The sequence below is a fragment of the Stegostoma tigrinum genome, chromosome 1 (assembly GCF_030684315.1).
Source record: "Stegostoma tigrinum isolate sSteTig4 chromosome 1, sSteTig4.hap1, whole genome shotgun sequence".
NCBI lineage: Eukaryota > Metazoa > Chordata > Chondrichthyes > Orectolobiformes > Stegostomatidae > Stegostoma > Stegostoma tigrinum.
Window position 1 is genome coordinate 184,146,746 of NC_081354.1, and position 22,686 is coordinate 184,169,431.

Sequence of the window (22,686 nt, forward strand, 5' to 3'; positions counted from 1 at the left end):
TGAGAGACAAAACAAAATAAAGGGCACGTCATGAAGGGAAACTTTTTTCACACAGTGAGGGGTTCATGGGGAATGAACTGCCTGAGGAAGAAGTGGATGCAGGTATAGTTACAATATTTAGAAGACATTTGGACAGGTACATGAATAGAAAAGGTTAGGAGGGATAGGGGCCAAACACAGGCAAAGGACTAGAGATAATGGGAACTGCAGATGCTGGAGAATTCCAAGATAATAAAATGTGAGGCTGGATGAACACAGCAGGCCAAGCAGCATCTCAGGAGCACAAAAGCTGACGTTTCGGGCCTAGACCCTTCATCAGAGAGGCCCTCTCTGATGAAGGGTCTAGGCCCGAAACGTCAGCTTTTGTGCTCCTGAGATGCTGCTTGGCCTGCTGTGTTCATCCAGCCTCACATTTTATTATACAGGCAAAGGACTAGTTTGGCTTGGGAACATGGTAGGCGTAGGCTAGTTGGAATGAAGGGACGAGAGCTGTAATACCTCTATGACTCTATAATATCTCTAAAGGGGGATGGTGCAGGAGTGCATAAGTCATTCTAGGTGGTACATATACAAGAGCAAGGAAGTTATGTTAAGCCAACCCAGGACACTAGCTCAGTCTCAGCTGGAGAATTGTGTCCCATTCTGGGCACCAGGTTTTATGAAGAGTGGGAAGGCACAGGAGAGAGTGCAGAAGCAGTTTATGAGAATGGCCCCAGGGATAGGGAACTTCAGTCATAGAAATACGCTGGGCACATTGGGATTGTTTTCCTTGGAGAGGCTGAGTGGACATGTGAAGTTTTCAAAATCATGAGGGGCCTGGACACAGTAACCAGGGGGGAAATGATCCCACCCATGAAAGGATTGAGAATGAGAGGGCACAGATTTAAAATTATGCAGAAAAAGATCTAAAGTGATATGAGGAAATCTTTTTCATGCTTTGGATGCCTAGGATTAGAAATGTGCTGCTTCAGTTGAGACACTCAGAAAGGAATTGGACTGGAATCTGAAAAAGAACAGTGTGCAGTGTTCAAAGGGAGAAAGCAAGAGAATAGGACTAAATATACTGCTCATTTGGAGTGCTGGTGTGGATATGATGGGCTGAATGGCCAAGTTCCCAGTAACTATGCTGTGTGTCAGTATCACTTGCAGGCTCAGGAGGTGTGTTTGAGTTAAACTCAGAGTGAAACTCACTCTGCACACACTGACCCATCAACTCATTCAGATCCTTGTGCTTCCCCAAACCTTTCCCGACACTCTCTCCAACAACATCATTGTTTTAAAAATAAACACAAGGATATTCAGTCTGAGGCCTAGCTGGGTCAAAGTTTAAATGGCACAGACGGGCAGCAAAATGAGAATGACGAACCCAAACGCACCCACCTATCACCCTCCGCCATGTAACCTGCAAATCACCGCCTCTTCTCCTTACCACCAACCCCATAAGACTGGCACCCCCAAAGGTTTCAGTCCCAAATGCTCCTTCCACCCATACCTCATTAAATCAGGAATGCTCATGGGATTGGTTTCCTTAAAGCAAAGGAAATTGAGAGGGGGACTTGATGGTGATGTATAAAATAAAGGTGGGGTGATGTATAGACAGGGTGGGCAGAAGAAACTTTCCCCTCACAATGATGAAGAAGCATTTAGATGTTCACTTGCAATGCCAAGCCATATGAGGCTATGGGCCAAGTGCTGGAGAATGGGGTTAGACTGGTTAGTGGCTGTTTTTGACCAGCAGGGGTGCGATGGACTGAAGAGCCTTTATCCCTGCTACAGACCTCTGTGACTCGATGACTACTTTGGGGTAGATGCTAACAGTTTCTTTCCCCTTGTGAGACAGAGTGGTTATGATGGGTGAAAGGGCCATTTTTCCTGTGCTATGACCTTCAGCCTCTTGCTTGTCTCTATGTTCTGATAACCCTGACCTCCGAGTCCTGACCCCAAATATTTCCTCCGTCCCCGGCCTATCATCTCCCCACCCTTATCTGCAACCATTTCTCTCTCTGACCCCTGAATTACACCTAATTTCTGCATTGCCCTGTCCCACCCCGATCCTGCTCTCTGGGAATATACCTGCTCCCAAAGGACCCCTACCCATGTTGTTCTGTTCTCTGAACTCCCTCCCCCCACAACCTCACATACCAATTTCTCCATCTCCCTGCACACCGCCCCCACCCCCCCCCCCCCCCAACCCCACTGCCCTGCTAACACACGACCTCTCCATCTCTGCGCTTCACTCTAAATCATGCCTAGGGTTTTCTGGATTTACTGCTGTTCACCCTTCCAATGAGGCACCCCAAAGACCACTAATCACAGGGCAAAGGTTATCAATGGAGCCTAAAGGCCAGTTCGCTGCAGAAATAAAAAAAAATCCTTCCCAGCTTTCCAAACAGTCCCTATCTTCACCCATCCCTTAAACAAGGAGGGCCTCATTGCATTTCATCAGTGAGCTATTCATCCATAAACTTGGGTAATTTTCTGAGTTTGGATCCTATCGTGGCAGATGGTGGAATTTGAATTTAATAAAACATCTAGAATTACTATTCTAATGATGATCGTAAAACCGTTATCAGGAAAAAACCCATCTGGTTCATTAATGTCCTTGGAGGAAGGAAACTGTCATCCTTACCTGGTCTGGCCTACATGTGACTCCAGACCCACAGCAATGTGGTCTGATTCTTCACTGCACCCAAAGGCTGATGGGATTAATTGACCCTAATTAGGGATAGACAATAAATGATGGCCTAGCCAGTGATACCCACATCATGTAAGTGAATTTTTGTTTTAAAATTCTGGGCACCATGATTTGGGATGGACAGCAAAGCCTTGGAGAAGGTGCAGAGAAGAATTAAGTTGTAAAGCGTGAGGGATTTTAGCTCTGTGGGGGGACATCAGAAGCTGGGCAAGGCACAGAGATGGCAGCTTAATTAAGGGTGGTCAAAATCACAAAGGGCTGTGATACGGGAAAGACAGCAGAACTGCTTCCTGCAGCAGAAGGGTCAGAGGAAGTGGGGTTAACTGAAGCGTTCAAAGGGCCAGTACAGATATCCGGGCTGAATGTCCACCTTCTGTGCTCTAAGATTCGCTCTATACACCCTAATGGTGGCTCACCACTCCAGCCCTGGTCTTCACGTTCACTCACTTACCTTCTTCAGCTCCATCTTGGCATTTGCACTCACAAAGTCACTGTTGGTCTTGAGCCAATGGAACTCACGGAGGAGGCCAGCTGTCTCCTCACCATGTTCATAGGGCAGATAAAAGAGGTCCACCATCAGCCGCAGATTGGCCAGGGTCAAATTGTCCGTCTGGAGTGGTGGCTTTTCCAGGGGAAAGCGGCAACCCTCACTCTTGGCCCTGTCCTGTTCGGTCACCTCATGACCCTCGCCGTGAGATTTCTGGCGGTCAATGTCACCAGTTCCCGTCGACTCATCATTTAGTTTCTCAGAACTTGGCGAAGTGCTATCATTCCCAGAATCCCTTGGTCCAAGAGGGCTGGTCTTCTCGTTTTTCACTGCTAGTTGGCCAACGTCCATCTTCGGAGCCTTGAGAGTCTCCTCACTCAACGAATCTTTTGCCCCATCCAGCTCTGGCTCATTCAATGGGCTGCCCTGGGGCAGTAAGTTACTCGTGCTTGTACTTGGTTTCTCAGTCCTCGGTCCGACATCCCCATTCTGACTAACCACGTCTGAAGGTCTGCTCCTGCGCTGTCCTTCCTTTTCATCCTTAAGCAGCTGCCTACCTGTGGGGAAGACCGATACAAGGAAGTTAGTCCCACCTTCCTTCCCATTGGAATCTCGGTTTCTGATCCAAAATTGAACATCAACCACTTGGTATCTTTTCATACTAACTGCCAGGCTTTCATCTTACTTTCTCTTTGCCTCATCTTCCACACCCCCCCTGGATTTCTGATGGGCAGCTTGATTTTCCCTTACATTATAAATCTTTCACCTGTACATGTTTTCTGCTTCATCGTACTCTCTAGCTCATCATCTAGGGACATCTAGTGTTGCTTACGCTACCCGAGGCTGGGGTAAACCATCTCCCTCTTTAAAAGACCAACTATCGATTGATTACAGTAATTCTTGATGATTTTTAGCACTAATAGACCTGGGTCCAATCTGTCCTCACCCACTGAAGTTGGCCCTTTTCCAATTCATTCTTTTTGCTCTTTGTCCTTTTGACTAAGTTGAACCTTTTTGGACCTTCATATGAACCTGTGAGCGTGCATGCAAGAGCTACCAAACTTCACTCATGAAAAACGCTGTCCTCATGTTTGAACCATATTCCTAGTTTAACACAGATACAGTTCCTACCTACTGACCCGCCCGATCTGTTTTCCCACAAGACCTTGAAAGCTCGGAGCAAATCATCCTGAAGCTTCAATACACATACATACACACACACACAAACACACACACACACGCACGCACACACACACGCACGCACACACGCACGCACGCACGCACACACACATACACACACACACATGCACACTCTCATCTTCTCTCTCCCTCACTCTCTGACACACAATGACACGCGTGTGCACATGCACACATACACACACACACACACACACGCACGCACGCACACACGCACACACACACGCACGCACACACATGCACACTCTCATCTTCTCTCTCCCTCACTCTCTGACACACACAATGACACGCGTGTGCACATGCACACATACACACACACACACACACACACTCTCACCTTCTCTCTCCCTCACTCTCACACACACACACACACACACCCACACACCCACCCACACACACACTCACTTGGGCGCAGAGGTCTGTTCACTTCCTTTACCCAGTCAGCCAGTGCCAAGTTCAGGGCTTCATTGGGGCAGTAAGATTGGTGTGACTCAGTGCCCTTCTCACCACCTGGAACGGGATTCATTGCAGTCAATCAATCTGTTGGAATATCCCACCTTTCCCAGCTGGGAACCTCCTCGATCCCCCGAACCTCCCCGTCCCCCAACCTGCCCATCCCTCAGGGAATGGTGTTGTTGGAAATCCAGAATTGATCCCAATAACGTAATGCCTCGTGGGAGTCTGTCATAGTTGATGATTGGAGAATTCCTTAATTTGTCACTTGTGCAGTGGGTGATTGGACCAACAAGCCGCAGAATGTAAGATTGAATCTCAATTAAATAATTTTGTTTCGGTTCAAGGCAACAGGGAAATGAACACTAGGTGTTACTGGAAGTGACAGTGAAGGCATTGGCTTGTTGTAAATCCCCACTTGGTTCACCTGACCCTTTGTAGAAGGGGATCTGCTATCATTACCTGGTCCAGATCTCTGTGTGGTCCCACTCCCTCACCAGTAGGAGCATGCGTGCCCTCCACTGTGGTTTAACAAGTTACTCAGCTGTTACCAAACTAGTCAATTGTGAAGAGGGGGTAATAGTTACTGAAATGCCACTGGAGATTGGAGCAAGACCAATTCAGGTTGGTGATAGGGTGTTAGGAACTGTGAGAACGGTGTGAAATGGGAGTTGGAGAGAGGAGGCAGGAGTGAAGATATTTTGGACAGAGCTTGAGACCAGCTGGAGGTGACAGTGACAGTGAGAGAATTCCTCTCTTTCTGTTTTTAGCTGACATGTCCCAAACCTTCCCCATCTCTCCCAACCAGTCCTAACACACTCTCAAACCCATCCCCTGAACATCCCATTCCACCCAGGCTCCCACAACTCACCCCTGCACTCTCCCCAAAAACCCTATTCCTATCCCATCCGCCTTCAATCCAAATCAGACGGCTACCCCATTGCCTCATACCCAGCTCACCCCGAGGCCCCCATCCCCAGAGACCCCCATTGCCCCCACAAAACCCAGACATCCCCATTGCCCCCCCAAACCAAGGCACCTCCATCGCCCGCAAACCCAGCTCACCCCCACGCCCCCGAACCCAATCACCTCCATTCCCTCCCAAACCCAGACATCTCCATTCCCCCAAATCCAGACACACCCATCCTCTCCCCAAAACCAGGCACCTCCATCCTCCCCCAAACTCAGACACACCCATTCCCACTAAACCCAGACACCCCCAACTCCCCCCAAACCCAGACATACCCATTCCCCCTAAACCCAGACACCCCCAACTCCCCCCAAATCCAGACACCCCCATCCTCTCCCCAAACCCAGACACACCCATTCCCCCTAAACCCAGACACCCCCAACTCCCTCCAAACCCACACACCTGCATCACCCTCCAAACCCAGCACACACCTCCTACCCTAAGTGCAGTCCACACTAATTCCCAAAACCCAGACACTCCTATACCCCAAAACACGTCACCATTCCAAACCCAGGCACCCCCAAACCCATTCCTATCCTTCAAACACACTCCTACAAAGCCACACCACTCCCAAAAATTCAACTAGCTCAAATCATCAAACGCACTAAAACCCTGCCCCCTCCCAAAACTATCCCAACTCCCCTGTCCCTGATCCCACCACATTTTCTGACCTGTGGAGTGAACCCGCCTCTTCACATACCCTCTAAGTCCCATCTCCTCCTTCAGCCCCCCCACAAGTCGAACACATTGCAACATACCATCGGACTGTGTGGTTCGGAGGCCACACCTGTACCAGGTGGCCAGGGTGTGGATGGGGAGGTAATTAGCCTCCAGCTCACAGTTGGGATTGAGCAGCAAACCATGCAGCTTGGAGACCAGGCTGGAGGCACGGCCTTTGTAGGGGCCGAGAAAGACCCGTCTCTGGGCGTAGTCGTTGGCGTGGAGATTGTCCCATATCAGCGGTCTTCGCTTGATGACCACTTGAACCTCCTCCACCGACTCTGGAGTGATCTCCTTGGAGATAACAGTGGACCCTAAAACGTGCAGATAGATAAAAACAATGCCCAGTTAGTTTGTTTCGGGCTAATTCTGTTCTTTCCCCCTTGGCAAAGTCCATCCCTTGGGCTTCAAAAGAGCTTCCACCACCCAAAAGGATTGGGCTCCACAATCAACAAGCAGCCCTTCCTGAGGATGGGATATTCAAGTCCAAAACCTTGGAGAATACTGAGGCCAGACAAGATGTGTGATCCAGGCCGGGACAGGCGCTAAATATCCAAGGGTACACGTCCTATTGAAAGGGCAGGCAGATGGGCACAGGGGCCACCTCATTAGGAAGAAATGAAACTAAATCGAGAGCAAGAAGTGATACAGAGTTGGAAGGCACAGAATATGGGTGGGTAGAGTCGAGAGACAACAAAGGGAAAAAAGGCCCTGAACTACCTGTTGCCTGCCACTTTAACACATTCCCTGACCAACATGTCTGTCTCAGGTTTGCTGCAGTGTTCCAGCAAAGCTCAGCACAACCTGAGGAACAACACCTCATTTTCCGCTTGGGGACCCTACAGTTCTCCGGACTCAATATTGAGTTCAATAATTTTGGGGCCTAAACTACCCCATGTCCCAGCCCCTCACCCCACACACCAGGCCTTGTTACCACATGGCCTGCCACTGCACACCCCCTGTTGTTAGTCACTAACAGTCCCCATTAACAACTATTCACCGTCCCAACCTGATCATTAGCAACTCCTTTGGAGATAGCCGAGGAGATTGTAGAGGCATTGATGGAGATCTTTCAGCCAGGAGGAGCCAGGGAGGGTCCCAGAGGACTGGAGACTGCAGAGGTGGCACCCCTGTTTAAGAAGGGAGGGAGGCAGTAGCTGGGGAATTATAGGTCACTTAGCCTGACCTCGGTTGTTGGTAAGATTTGAGAATTCCCTATTAATGGTGGGCTTGAGAAGGAATTGGAAGTGAATGGTAAAACAGGATTGAGTCAGTGCAGCTTTATCAAGGGAGTTCATGCCTGATAAATCTATTAGAATTCTTTCAGGAAGTAACAAACAAACGAGACAAAGTATAGGCGGTTTTTCATCAGATTTTCTGACGAAGGTTCTAGCTTTTGTGCTCCTCAGATGCTGCTTGGCCTGCTGTGTTCATCCAGCTCTACACTTTGTTATCTCGGATTCTCCAGCATCTGCATTTCCCATTATCTCTGACTAAAATCCTGGTTGCTTTAGTTCAGGGAGGAATGCCAATACTTATGGCTTAGTCACATGAAGTCATTACAACAGTCACTTGAGCAAAACTTGTGAAGTGCAAAGTTGGACACTGATCACCCTTTCTGTCTTGCATTCACACTCTTGACAATCCCCCAGCTAACCAATGTTAACATGCCTAACATGCAGCACCCTGTTCTCTGCAGTGTAAACTGGCGTGATTGTTTGAAATCTGGCATTCTTGCATCCTGTCCTGACGAGTGCAAGATGAAGAAGGGGGAGGTATGGTAGCTCAGTAGCCAGCACTGCAGCCACACTGCACCAGGGATTCAGGTTCAATTCCAGCCTCGGGCGACTGTCTGTGTGGAGTTTGCACATTCTCCCTATGTCTGCGTGGGTTTCCCTCGGGTGCTCCGGTTTCTTCCCACAGTCCAAAGATGTGCAGGCTTGGTAGACTGGCCACACTAAATTGCCCGTAGTGTTCAGGGATGTGTGGATTAGGTGAGTTATAGGGGGCTGGGTCTGGGTGGGATGCTCAGACGGTTGGTGTGGACTTGTTGGGCCGAAGGGTCTGTTTCCACACTGAAGGGGTTTTATGGTTCTGGGGCAGAAAAAAATTCTTCAACCCATCTCATGTTTCAGTCAGATTCAAGAGCTCTCCCACCAAGCAGCTTCTGAAGCAGTTTGTTCACTTGTAATGAATTTGGAAATCCTGAGGTTGTGCACCAGGGAGGGAACTTTCCGTCCTTACCTAGTCCGCTCAGCACACAGTTAAACCCTGAGATCAACCAATAGCAGTTAATAAATGTGGTCTTGCTAATGCTGCTTGTGTTCCAATGGAATTAGGATAAAACCCATGACAAGGCAATGAGCTACCGGAATGTCTCAGCGCAAAGTTGGAGCAGTGTCTGCCTCATACCTGTCCAGATGATGCCGATGCCAGGCTGGAGCTCATTCCCTATCACTTTCAGGTAGTAGGACTTACTCAGGCTGGGGTAGCACAAGGAACTGCAGTATTCTGAAACATAATGAGAGACACAGGGCATGCAGGAGAGAATCACTTATTCTTTCTGGCAAGTGTATTTTAGGAACAATGACCAAACGAACAATTTATTACCAGACGAACAATTTATTACCAAACGAATATCAGATGCTGCAGGAAGAGCTGTTTCCAACAGAACCTAAGTAATCATCATAGAAACATAATATCTAAAAGTTCTGCGATAATAAAATGTGAGGCTGGATGAACACAGCAGGCCAAGCAGCATCTCAGGTGCACAAAAGCTGACGTTTCGGGCCTAGACCCTTCATCAGAGAGGGGGATGGGGAGAGGGAACTGGAATAAATAGGGAGAGAGGGGGAGGCGGACCGAAGATGGAGAGTAAAGAAGATAGGTGGAGAGAGTATAGGTGGGGAGGTAGGGAGGGGATAGGTCAGTCCAGGGAAGACGGACAGGTCAAGGAGGTGGGATGAGGTTAGTAGGTAGCTGCGGGTGCGGCTTGGGGTGGGAGGAAGGGATGGGTGAGAGGAAGAACCGGTTAGGGAGGCAGAGACAGGTTGGACTGGTTTTGGGATGCAGTGGGTGGAGGGGAAGAGCTGGGCTGGTTGTGTGGTGCAGTGGGGGGAGGGGACGAACTGGGCTGGTTTAGGGATGCAGTAGGGGAAGGGGAGATTTTGAAACTGGTGAAGTCCACATTGATACCATTGGGCTGCAGGGTTCCCAGGCGGAATATGAGTTGCTGTTCCTGCAAACTTCGGGTGGCATCATTGTGGCTCTGCAGGAGGCCCATGATGGACATGTCATCAAGAGAATGGGAGGGGGAGTGGAAATGGTTTGCGACTGGGAGGTGCAGTTGTTTGTTGCGAACTGAGCGGAGGTGTTCTGCAAAGCGGTCCCCAAGCCTCCGCTTGGTTTCCCCAATGTAGAGGAAGCCGCACCGGGTACAGTGGATGCAGTATACCACATTGGCAGATGTGCAGGTGAACCTCTGCTTAATGTGGAAAGTCATCTTGGGGCCTGGGATAGGGGTGAGGGAGGAGGTGTGGGGACAAGTGTAGTATTTCCTGCGGTTGCAGGGGAAGGTGCCGGGTGTGGTGGGGTTGGAGGGCAGTGTGGAGCGAACAAGGGAGTCACGGAGAGAGTGGTCTCTCCGGAAAGCAGACATGGGTGGGGATGGAAAAATGTCTTGAGTGGTGGGGTCGGATTGTAAATGGCGGAAGTGTCGGAGGATGATGCGTTGTATCCGGAGGTTGGTAGGGTGGTGTGTGAGAACGAGAGGGATCCTCTTAGGGCGGTTGTGGCGGGGGCGGGGTGTGAGGGATGTGTTGCGGGAAATATGGGAGACACGGTCAAGGGCATTCTCGATCACTGTGGGGGGAAAGTTGCGGTCCTTAAAGAACTTGGACATCTGGGATGTGCGGGAGTGGAATCTCTTATCGTGGGAGCAGATGCGGCAGAGGCGGAGGAATTGGGAATAGGGGATGGAATTTTTGCAGGAGGGTGGGTGGGAGGAGGTGTATTCTAGGTAGCTGTGGGAGTCGGTGGGCTTGAAATGGACATCAGTTACAAGCTGGTTGCCTGAGATGGAGACTGAGAGGTCCAGGAAGGTGAGGGATGTGCTGGAGATGGCCCAGGTGAACTGAAGGTTGGGGTGGAAGGTGTTGGTGAAGTGGATGAACTGTTCGAGCTCCTCTGGGGAGCAAGAGGCGGCGCCGATACAGTCATCAATGTACCGGAGGAAGAGGTGGGGTTTGGGGCCTGTGTAGGTGCGGAAGAGGGACTGTTCCACGTAACTTACAAAGAGGCAGGCATAGCTGAGGCCCATGCGGGTGCCCATGGCCACCCCCTTAGTCTGTAGGAAGTGGGAGGAGTCAAAAGAGAAGTTGTTGAGTGTGAGGACAAGTTCAGCTAGGCGGATGAGAGTGTCAGTGGAGGGGGACTGGTCGGGCCTGCGGGACAGGAAGAAGCGGAGGGCCTTGAGGCCATCTGCATGCGGAATGCAGGTGTACAGGGACTGGACGTCCATGGTGAATATGAGGTGTTGGGGGCCAGGGAATTGGAAGTCCTGGAGGAGGTGGAGAGCGTGGGTTGTGTCACGGACGTAGGTGGGGTGTTCCTGGACCAAAGGGGAGAAAATGGAGTCCAGATAGTTGGAGATGAGTTCGGTGGGGCAAGAGCAGGCTGAGACGATGGGTCGACCAGGGCAGGCAGGTTTGTGGATTTTGGGAAGGAGATAGAAACGGGCCGTGTGGGGTTGGGGAACAATGAGGTTGGAGGCTGTGGGTGGGAGGTCCCCTGAAGTGATGAGATCGTGAATGGTGTTGGAGATGATGGTTTGGTGCTCGGGTGTGGGGTCATGATCGAGGAGGCGGTAGGAGGTGGTGTCGGAGAGTTGGCGTCTGGCCTTGGCGATGTAGAGGTCAGTGCGCCATACTACCACTGCGCCACCCTTGTCAGCGGGTTTGATGGTGAGGTTGGGGTTGGAGCGGAGGGAGCGGAGGGCTGCCCGTTCTGCGGGGGAGAGTTTGGAGTGGGTGAGAGGGGTGGAGAGGTTGAGGCGGTTAATGTCTCGACGGCAGTTGGAGATGAAGAGGTCGAGGGAGGGTAGGAGGCCTGGGGGTGGTGTCCAGGAGGAGGACTTGTGTTGGAAGCGGGTGAAGGGGTAAGTGGAAGGAGGGTTAGGTTCCCGGTTGAAGAAGTAGGTATGGAGGCGAAGACGGCGGAAAAACTGCTCTATGTCCAACCGTGACTGGTATTCGTTGATGTGTGGTTGTAGGGGGACAAAGGTGAGCCCCTTGCTAAGGACTGACCATTCGTCCTCAGTCAGTGGGAGGTCTGGGGGGATGGTGAAGATGCGGCAGGGCTCAGTGTGGCTGTCTCCTCTGGGGTTGCTGGCTGTGGAGGTTGTGGGCGGAACAAACTACTGCACCTCCCAGTCGCAAACCATTTCCACTCCCCCTCCCATTCTCTAGATGACATGTCCATCATGGGCCTCCTGCAATGCCACAATGATGCCACCTGAAGGTTGCAGGAACAGCAACTCATATTCCGCCTGGGAACCCTGCAGCCATACGGTATCAATGTGGATTTCACCAGTTTCAAAATCTCCCCTTCCCCTACTGCATCCCTAAACCAGCCCAGTTCGTCCCCTCCCCCCACTGCACCACACAACCAGCCCAGCTCTTCCCCCCCACCCACTGCATCCCAAAACCAGTCCAACCTGTCTCTGCCTCCCTAACCGGTTCTTCCTCTCACCCATCCCTTCCTCCCACCCCAAGCCGCACCCCCAGCTACCTACTAACCTCATCCCACCTCCTTGACCTGTCCGTCTTCCCTGGACTGACCTATCCCCTCCCTACCTCACCACCTATACTCTCTCCACCTATCTTCTTTACTCTCCATCTTCGGTCCGCCTCCCCCTCTCTCCCTATTTTTTCCAGTTCCCTCTCCCCATCCCCCTCTCTGATGAAGGGTCTAGGCCCGAAACGTCAGCTTTTGTGCTCCTGAGATGCTGCTTGGCCTGCTGTGTTCATCCAGCCTCACATTTTATTATCTTGGAATTCTCCAGCATCTGCAGTTCCCATTATATCTAAAAGTTCTGCCTCTGGGTGTGGGGATGGCACAGGTTTGGGTGGGGTCTGGTGAAACTCTTGACTAAAATCTGAAAGCAGGAAATGGGTTTCACCAATTTGTACATTGTTTTGCTTAGATTAGCTACTCAGAGAGAGGGGTTTAATTGTGAGTGTGCCTGTGTGCATGAGTGACTCTGTGTGTGTGTGTGTGTGTGTGTGTGTGTGTGTGTGTGTGTGTGTGTGTGTGTGTGTATGTGTGTGTGTGTGTGTGTGTGTGTATGTGTGTGTATGAGTATGTGTGAGAGTAAGTGAGTGTGTGTGTATGTGAGTGAGTGACTGTACATGTGTGTGTGTGTGTGTGTGTGTGTGTGAGTGTGTGTGTGAGTGTGTGTGTGAGAGTGAGAGAGAGTGCTGCAAGTGAGCATTGTGTGTCTATTGCATGTGTATTCTTTATATTTGAGTATTGCTGAAAACAGACACATTTTGTTGAAACTTCCTGTCTTGCACTCATCAGGACACTCCACAAGAATACCATTTCAAGGGGGTTGGGGGAAGAGAGAAAATATTTCTACTTCATGCAAGGACAGTGTCGATGGGTTGATAAATGGACTCTGATTGTGGAAGCTTTGCCATGGCATTTGCAATAATAAACAATGAATGATTGTTAACTGCCACCCTAGTTTAAATTTTAAACCAAGCATAAGAACATAAGAACTAGGAGCAGGAGTCGGCTATTCAGCCCTTCGAGCCTGCTCCACCATTCAATAAGATCATGGCTGATCTTTTCGTGGACTCAGATCCACTTATCGGCGTTTTCACAGTATCCCTTAATTATTTTATCATTAAAAAAAATCTCAGCTTTAAAAACGTTTACTGAAGTAGCGTCAACTACGTCACTGGGCAAGGAATTCCATAGATTAACAACCCTCTGAGTGAAGAAGCTCCTTCTCAATTCAGTCCTAAATCTGCTCCCTCTAATCTTGAGGCTATGTCCTCTTGTCCTAGCTTCACCTGCCAGTGGGAACATCCTCTCTACTTCTATCTTATCTATTTCCTTTTGATTTTATATGTTTCCATAAGATCCTCCATCACTCTTCTGAATAATGCCAATCTACTCAGTCTCTCCTCATAAGCCCACTGCCTCAACTCCGAAATCAACCTAGTGACCTCCTCTGCACCCCCTCCAGTGCCAGTGCATCCTTTCTCAAGTAAAAGTACTGTAGCATGTTGACTCTGATCAGCCCTGGGGAATGTACCAACAAACTGCTGTCACTTATTTTGTTGAGTTGAAACCAGTACAATATGTATGTATTTTAGTTCTGTTTGCCAAAAAAAGGCCTTATGTACTATATATATATATAGCTGCCAGGTACTCAGGTGCAACACACAGTGAGCCAAATCTTAATATACCCACCAGTTTCCCTGAATCCCCAGCATATGCAGTAAAGAGTGAACTACGGTATTTTTAAGAGTCTGGAAACACTGTCCGTTAGCAGCATTGCAGTGAAACAGTTTCAGTCTGGGAGCGGTGTCCTGCGGTCAGTATCACAATGAAGCATTCTGGGAGCAGTGTCCTGGGGTCAGTATCACAGTGAAGCATTCTGGGAGCAGTGTCCTGGGGTCAGTATCACAGTGAAGCATTCTGGGAGCAGTGTCCTGGGGTCAGTATCACAGTGAAGCATTCTAGGAGCAGTGTCCTGGGGTCAGTATCACAGTGAAGCATTCTGGGAGCAGTGTCCTGGGGTCAGTATCACAGTGAAGCAGTGTGGGAGCGGTGTCCTGCGGTCAGTATCACAATGAAGCATTCTGGGAGCAGTGTCCTGGGGTCAGTATCACAGTGAAGCAGTGTGGGAGCAGTGTCCTGGGGTCAGTATCACAGTGAAACAGTGTGGGAGCGGTGTCCTGCGGTCAGTATCACAGTGAAGCATTCTGGGAGCAGTGTCCTGGGGTCAGTATCACAGTGAAGCATTCTGGGAGCAGTGTCCTGGGGTCAGTATCACAGTGAAGCATTCTGGGAGCAGTGTCCTGGGGTCAGTATCACAGTGAAGCATTCTGGGAGCAGTGTCCTGGGGTCAGTATCACAGTGAAACAGTGTGGGAGCGGTGTCCTGCGGTCAGTATCACAGTGAAGCAGTGTGGGAGCAGTGTCCTGGGGTCAGTATCACAGTGAAGCAGTGTGGGAGCAGTGTCCTGGGGTCAGTATCACAGTGAAGCAGTGTGGGAGCAGTGTCCTGGGGTCAGTATCACAGTGAAGCATTCTGGGAGCGGTGTCCTGCGGTCAGTATCACAGTGAAGCAGTGTGGGAGCGGTGTCCTGCGGTCAGTATCACAGTGAAGCAGTCTGGGAGCAGTGTCCTGCGGTCACTAATCACAGTGAAGCATTCTGGGAGCAGTGTACAAATGATGGGGTGGAAGATGTTGGTGAAGTGGATTCCACCCCAACCTCAAGTTCACCTGGACCATCTCCAACACATCACTCACCTTCCTGGACCTCTCTGTCTCCATCTTCAGCAACCACCTACAAACTGATGTCTATTTCAAGCCCACCAACTCCCACAGCTACCTAGGATACACCTACTCCCATCCACCTTCCTGTAAAAATTACATCCCCTGTTCCCAATTCCTTCGCCTCCGCCGCATCTGCTCCCAGGATGAGGCATTCCACTCCTGTACATCCCAGATGTCTTCATGCTTCAAGGACTGCAACTTGCCCCACCGAAGTGGTCGAGAACTCCCTTGACCGTGTCTCCCGCATTTTCCGCACCTCATCCCTCACACCCCGCCCCCGCGATAACTGCCAAAAGAGGATCCCCCTCATCCTCACATATCACCCCCCCAACCTCCAAATCCAACGCATCATCCTCGACACTTCCGCCATCTACAATCCGACCCCACCACCCAAGACATTTTTCCATCCCCACCCTTGTCTGCCTTCTGGAGAGACCACTCTCTCCGGAACTCCCCTGCCCACTCCACACTCCCCTCCAACCCCACCACACCCGGCACCTTCCCCTGCAACCGCAGGAAGTGCTACACTTGCCCCCACACCTCCTCCCTCACCCCCATCCCAGGCCCCAAGATGACTTTCCACATCTAGCAGATGTCCACCTGCACATTTGCCAATGTGGTGTATTGTATCCATTGTACCCGGTGTGGCTTCCTCTACATTGGGGAAGCCAAGCGGAGGCTTGGGGACCACTTTGCAGAACATCTATGCTCGGTTCGCAATAAACAACTGCACCTGCCAGTCGTGAACCATTTCCACTCCCCCTCCCATTCCTCAGATGACATGTCCATCATGGGCCTCCTGCAGTGCCACGATGATGTCACCCGAAGGTTGCAGGAACAGCAACTGATATTCCGCTCGGGAACCCTGCAGCCCAATGGTATCAATGTGGATTTCACAAGCTTCAAAATCTCCCCTCCTCCCACTGCATCCCAAAACCGGCCCAGGTCGTCCCTGCCTCCCTAACCTGTTATTCCTGTCACCTATCCCCTCCTCCCACCTCAAGCTGCACCTCCATTTCTTACCTCCTAACCTCATCCCGCCCCCTTGATCTGTCCATCCTCCCCGCACTGACCTATCCCTTCCCTACCTCCCCACCCATACTCTCCTCTTTACCTATCATCTCCTCTGTCCATCTTCAATCCTCCTGCCCCTCTCTCCCTATTTATTTCAGAACCCTCTCCCCAGCCCCCTTTTCTGATGAACGGTCTAGGCCCGAAACGTCAGCTTTTATGCTCCTCTGATGCTGCTGGGCCTGCTGTGTTCATCCAGCCTCACTCTTTGTTATCTCGGATTCTCCAGCATCTGCAGCTCCCATTATCTCTGAAAGTAAGCATGCAGCTACACCAGGCAGTGAAGAAAGCAAATGGTATGTTGGCTTTCATAGCAAAAGGATTTGAGTACAGGAGCAGGGATGACTTGCTGCAGTTGTACAGGGCCTTGACGAGATCATTTTCAGAGCAGTGCGTGCAGTTTTGGTCTCCTTATCCAAGGAAGGATGTTCTGGCTTCAGAGGGAGTGCAACGAAGGTTTACCAGGTTCATTTCAATGCTGGCAGGGCTGATACATGAAGAGGTACTGGATCAGTCAGGGTTTCATTCACTAGAGTTTCAAAGATTAAAGAGGGATCTCACAAAAACTCATAAAATTCGAAGAGGTCTGGACAAAGTAAATATAGGAAGGATGTTCTTGATGACTGGGGTGTCTAGAACCAAGGGTCACAGTTTAATGATATGGTGTAGGCCATTAGGAGAAATGTCTTCACCCAGACAGTGGTGAACTTGTGGAATTGTCACCACAGAAAGCCGTTGAGGTCAAAATATTGTGATCAGAGATAATGGGAACTGCAGATGCTGGAGAATACAAGATAACAAAGTGTGGAGCTGGATGAACACAGCAGGCCAAGCAGCATCTCAGGAGCGCAAAAGCGAACGTTTCGGGCCTAGACCCTTCAACAGGAGAAAGACTTTGTCTATTCACCCTATCGAAGCCCCTTCATGATTTTATAAGCTTCTGTAAGGTCACACCTCAGCCTCCGACTGTCCAGAAGAAATAGCTCCAGCCTAGTCAGCATCTCCCTATAACTCATACCCTCCACACCCAGCAACATCCGACTCTATAACCTAAGTGCATGTGTTTTGGAAGCAGCCATGCTTCCTGCAAGTTGCATCTACAACATCAACCAGATGGGAGTCTGGGAGACCTTTGACATAATGACACCCCCTCCCCCACCACTGCCTGGATCAGAGGAATGGGTAGCCTGATAACATACCAGTTGGACAGAACAAGAAGATAGGAGGCTCCCCCAAGTACCGGTAGATCTCATTGGCCACTGACGTCTGAGCATGAGCGAACGAGCTGAAGGTTTCTTTGTCCGAGGGGCACATGGTGTGGTCGATGTCATCAAACAAGATGGCGAAGGCCATGCACCCAAACCCTTTGACCTGCAGAAGGGCAAAGGGCACCAGAAAGGTCAGCAGGGCAAGCGCTGAGAAACTCACAATAATAGCAACAGTGGAAAACAGCAAACGTGCCTATATTGAACCATTAACACTAAGGACTGACCCGTGGCTCTGAATAAATTAAGCGACACTTCCTCCCCCGTTGTATTCCTGACTGAGAGGGTAAGTTTCAGCTCGTAAAAGTCTGCTTGGGTGTTCTAACATGCAGTAAGCTCCATCACCACCAACTGGCTCTCGTTTCCTACAATAAAAGCTCTCTTGTGTTTAAATCTCTTTATGGCCTGACCCCATGCCTCTCACCCCTCGTCTCAGTAAGCTTATCCTCCTCTCCACTACCTTTCTTACTTCCAGAATAATCTTCAAAATTACATCTTTAACTAAGCTTTAGGTCATCCCTCCTGATGCATCCAAATTTGGTTCAGCATCATTCGTGACATTTCTGCATTAAAAGGTGCTGCAAAAATGCAAGTTGTTGTTGTATAACTACACGGTTGCTACAACCACTGCAGTTGGACTATGGTTCAATAAAAAAAACTTACCTTTTGCATCATGAACAACCTTGCAAAGTGCTTCACAGCACTTTCCACGGTCACTGCTGGAAACAGAAATCAATTTTTCCCCAAGCAAGCTCCCGCACACACATTGATCTTCTGATCAGGTTGGTGTTGACTGAGAGATAAACCTTGGCCAGGAGTACACCCCTGCTCGTCTCTGAATAGCTCTGTGCGCTCTCTCGTGCCCACCTGAGAGGGTCCCAGTTGGTTTACTGTCCCATCTGAAAGATGGTGAATTCAGCACAGCAGCACTGGATCATCAACCCAGGTCATGAGCTCTAGAAAGGGATCTGAACCCATGATCTTCAGGCACAAAGACCAGCAAGACATGGCCAGCAGCATTGTGTTTTATTCTAAAGGGGGGCAACCTGCATCTCATGAGCTGGGGTGGAATGAGGGACTGGTTCCTAGAAGAGACCAGGACCAGGACCTAGACTCTGCCCTAATCATTAACCCAACTCTCACTGATCTCTCTGAACACATCAAGATTCACACTACCTGCCTCAGTTTCTGCTTCAGTAAGGTCAGGTCACATGAACTCGAGAAGGTGATGTCCTGTCCTGGGGAGATTGCATACACAAACTCAACTCCACACTCCTGGGCACCCGATACCAAAGCCTTGAGCTGCACTGTTGATAGAAAATAAGTAAAAGAAGACAGAAAGTGAGACAGAGGTAAAAGACCCCCTGATAGAACTCACATCAATGTGGGCAAACCTGTGGCAAACAGTTACTAGCAGGACAGGAGCAACCATGAATGCTCTGCCCCAGAAGGCAGTGGAGGCCAACTCTCTGGATACTTTCAAGAAAGAGATGGATAGAGCTCTTAAAGATAGTGGAATCAAGGGTTATGGGGATAAGGCAGGAACAGGATACTGATTGTGGATGATCAGTCATAATCATAATGAATGGTGGTGCTGGCTCGAAGGGCCAAATGGCCTACTCCAGCACCTATTGTCTATTGTCTATTGACCAACTCTTAAAACGTATCTGTAAATGTCAACTTGGTTGGGGAAGCACACAGAAATCTGTCATCAGGCGAAAGCAACCTCCACTCTCCTCATTCTATCGCAGGTTCTAACCTCTGGATTCCTTTCATAAACCTTTCTCCACCTCACTCCGACTCAGACCAAATACCCCTTGTGATGTAGTGACACGACATTAAAGGGGAGGTTTCAGAATATATGCATTGCAGCTACCGAGACAAATTCTTAACACCTGCGGTTAATTAAAGAAGTGGCACACTACGGTGGCTCGGTGGTTAGCACTGCAGCCTCACAGCACCAGGGACCTGGGTTCAATTCCACCCTCGGGCAACTGTCGGTGTTGAGTTTGCACATTCTGTCCTGTGTCTGCACCGGTTTCCTCCCACAGTCCAAAGATGTGCAGGCTTGGGTGGATTGACCGAGGGAAATTGTTTCTTTAATCATTCACAGGATGAGGGCATGGCTGGCTTGGGCAGCATCTATTGCCCTGAGGGAAGTTAAGAGTCAACCACATTGCTGCGGGTCTGGAGTCACATGTCGGCCAGATGAGGTAAGGATGACAGTTTCCTTCCCCAAACAACGTTACTGAACCAGATGGATTTTCCAACAATTGGCAATGGGATTCATGGACATCATTAGACTCTCAATTCCAGATATTTATTGAGTTCAAATTCTACCATCTGCTGTGGCAGGATTTGAACCCAGGTCCCAAAAATCATTATCTGGGTCCCTTGATTAACAGCCCAGCGATAATACCACTAGGCCATTGCGTCCCCTGTAGGGTTAGGGTAGTGGGTGAGTCTGGGTGGGAAGGTTCATGTGGACTCAATGGGCTGAATGGCCTGCTTTCATTCTGTAGAGGGTCTATGGAAGTTAAATGAGAAGGTTCAGAAAAAATTTGCAAGGATTTTGCCAGGATCGGAGATTTGAGCAACGGGGAGAGGCTGAAACAAAGAAACAAAGAAACCTACAGCACAGGAACAGGCCCTTCGGCCCTCCAAGCCTGCGCCGATCAAGATCCTCTGTATAACCTGTCATCTATTTTCCAACGATCTGTATCCCTTTGCTCCCCGCCCATCCATGTACCTGTCCAAATATATCTTAAAAGATGCTAACGTGCCTGTGTCTACCACCTCCGCTGGCAACGCTTTCCAAGAGCCCACCACCCTCTGTGTAAAGAACTTTCCACGCATATCTCCCTTAAACTTTCCTCCTCTCACTTTGAACTCATGACCCCTAGTAATTGAGTCCCCCACTCTGGGAAAAAGCTTATTGCTATCCACCCTGTCTACACCCCTCATGATTTTGTAGACCTGAAAAGGCTGAAAATTTTGAAAAGGCTGGGGCTTTTTACCCTGCAGTGTCGGAGGCTGAGGGGTGACCTTATAGAGGTTTATAAAATCATAAGGGTATTGGATAGGGTAAATAGACAAGGTCTTTTCCCCAGGGTAGGGGAGTCCAGAGCTAGAGGGCATACGTTTAAGGTGAGGGGGAAAGATTTAAAAGGGACCTAAAGGGGAACTTTTTCATGCAGAGGGTGGTGCGTGGATGGAATGAGCTGCCAGAGGAAGTGGTGGAGGCTGGTACAATTACAACATTTAAAAGGCATCTCTTCATACATGAATATGAAAGGTTTAGGGGGAGATGAGCCAAATGTTGGCAATTGGGTCTAGATTTGTTTAGGATATCTGACTGGTATGGACGAGTTGGACTGAAGGGTCTGTTTCCATGCTATAGAACTCTCTATGACTCTAAATTAGGGAAAAGGTAAAACTTAAGGATATTTGTGTCACATGTGCACGGGGTGGTTAAGAACAGGTTTAGCGTGCTTGTCTTCATTGCTCACACTTACAAGTACAGGATTTGGGGGACGACACATTGAGGTTGTACAGTGCATTGGTGAGGTCTCTTCTGGAGTACTGTGTGTAGTTCTGGTCACCCTGCTATAGGAAGGATATTGTTAAACTGGAGAGAGTTCAGAAAAGATTTACCAGGATGTTGTTGGCAATGGAGAGTTTGAGTTATGAAAATAGGCTGGGACTTTTTGTCCCACTGGAGCATGGGAGGTTGAGGAGTGACATGATAAAAGTTTATAAAATCATGAGGAGTACAGATGAGGTAAATGACAAGGGTTTTTTCCATAGACTGGGGCAGTTCAAAAGCAGGGGCAATATTTTTAAGGGAAGAGGAGAAGGATTTGTAAAGGATGTGTGTGGAATGAACTACCGGAGGAAATGGTCGATGCAGTTGCAGCTACAACATTTGAATTGGTTCAGGAATATCTGCAAGTTTTGGAAGGATATGGGCCAAGCACAGGCAGGTGGGACTAGTTTAGTTTGGGAATATGGTCAACACGGACCGAAGGATCTGTTTCTGTGCTGTACAACTCCATGAGTGTGCAAAGATGAGTGACCAATCAGAATATAAAGAATGTTGCAGAATAACTGAAAGGTTATTCAGGAGAATGAAACTGGAGAATGAGAGGAAGCTAGCTGGAACTGTGAAAGCAGATAACAAAAAATGTCTACAGATATCGAAAAAGGAAGACGGCCACTAAAATGAGTGTCGAGCTGAATGAACACAGCAGGCCAAACGGCATCAGAGGAGCAGGAAAGCTGATGTTTCGGGTCTGAAGAAGGGTCTAGACCCAAAGCATCAGCCTTCTTGCTCCTCTGATGCTGTTTGGCCTACTGTGTTCATCCATCTCTACACCTTGTTGTCTCAGATTCTCCAGCATCTGCAGTCCCTACTATGTCTGTAACAGTAAAATGAGTGTTGTCCCTTGAATGAGTGAGAATGGGGGAGTTAAAACTGGATAATAAGGAAATGACCTAAGATATTTTGCCCCTTTTCTTAACAATGGAAGTACAAAACAAAATTAGGGATGGGGGGTTAGATAGACTTAGGTATAGAGTAAAGGTTTGGCACAACATCGTAGTTCGAAGGGCCTGTACTATGCTGTACTGTTCTATGTTCTATGTTCTAAAATCCAATAAAATCTGTAAATCAGCAGGCGGGAGGGCGAGTGAAACTTGGCAAAATTACAATCACAAGAGAAACAAGCTGATGGAGCTGTGAGCTACCAAATCTCTCGTTCCAGGTAGACTTCATGCTCCAGTCTTGGTTGGTGAGGGAGTCGATGCTGCGGTGTTAATTTTCCATGATGTGAAGGTGCCGGTGTTGGGCAAGGGTGGGCAAAGTTGGAAATCACACGACACCAGGTGTGAGTCCGACAGGTTTATTTTAAATCACAAGCTTTCAGAGCGCTGCTCCTTCATCAGGTGAAGTCACTGTACCCTCAGCTTCACCTGATGAAGGTGCTGCGCTCCGAAAGCTTGCGATTTCAAATAAACCTGTTGGACTTTCACCTGATGTCGTATGACTTCCGAATTTTTTAATTTTCCAGACTTCCTTGAATTCAGGAAGGGTTCCATCGGACTGAAAACAGAAAATATTTATGTATTCAAGAAGAGAAGGGCACAGTAAATAAGAACAACAGGTCAGTTAGCTAAATAAAAACCAAAAGAACTGTGGTTGCTGTAAATCAGGAACAAAAAACAGAAGTTGCTGGGAACGCTCAGCAGGTCTGCCCGC

The 22,686-nt window shown here is 49.2% G+C and overlaps 1 protein-coding gene across 2 annotated transcripts in view; it reads right to left on the reverse strand.

Annotated features, from left to right (window-relative positions):
• si:dkey-183c6.8 (protein O-GlcNAcase) overlaps window positions 1-22,686 on the reverse strand; it is a 68,010-nt gene that overhangs the window by 31,209 nt on the left and 14,115 nt on the right. Inside the window, exons 5-10 of one of the 2 annotated variants that reach the window (XM_048535189.2) lie at window positions 18,606-18,736; window positions 17,364-17,535; window positions 8,935-9,033; window positions 6,561-6,836; window positions 4,785-4,889; window positions 3,147-3,739 (exon numbers count right to left, since the gene is read on the reverse strand). In XM_048535189.2, the coding sequence (XP_048391146.1) occupies window positions 3,147-3,739; window positions 4,785-4,889; window positions 6,561-6,836; window positions 8,935-9,033; window positions 17,364-17,535; window positions 18,606-18,736 (1,376 nt within the window). Of the gene's footprint in view, window positions 1-3,146; window positions 3,740-4,784; window positions 4,890-6,560; window positions 6,837-8,934; window positions 9,034-17,363; window positions 17,536-18,605; window positions 18,737-22,686 lie in introns of those variants that run through there. The other variant, XM_048535209.2, reaches the window with a different exon arrangement.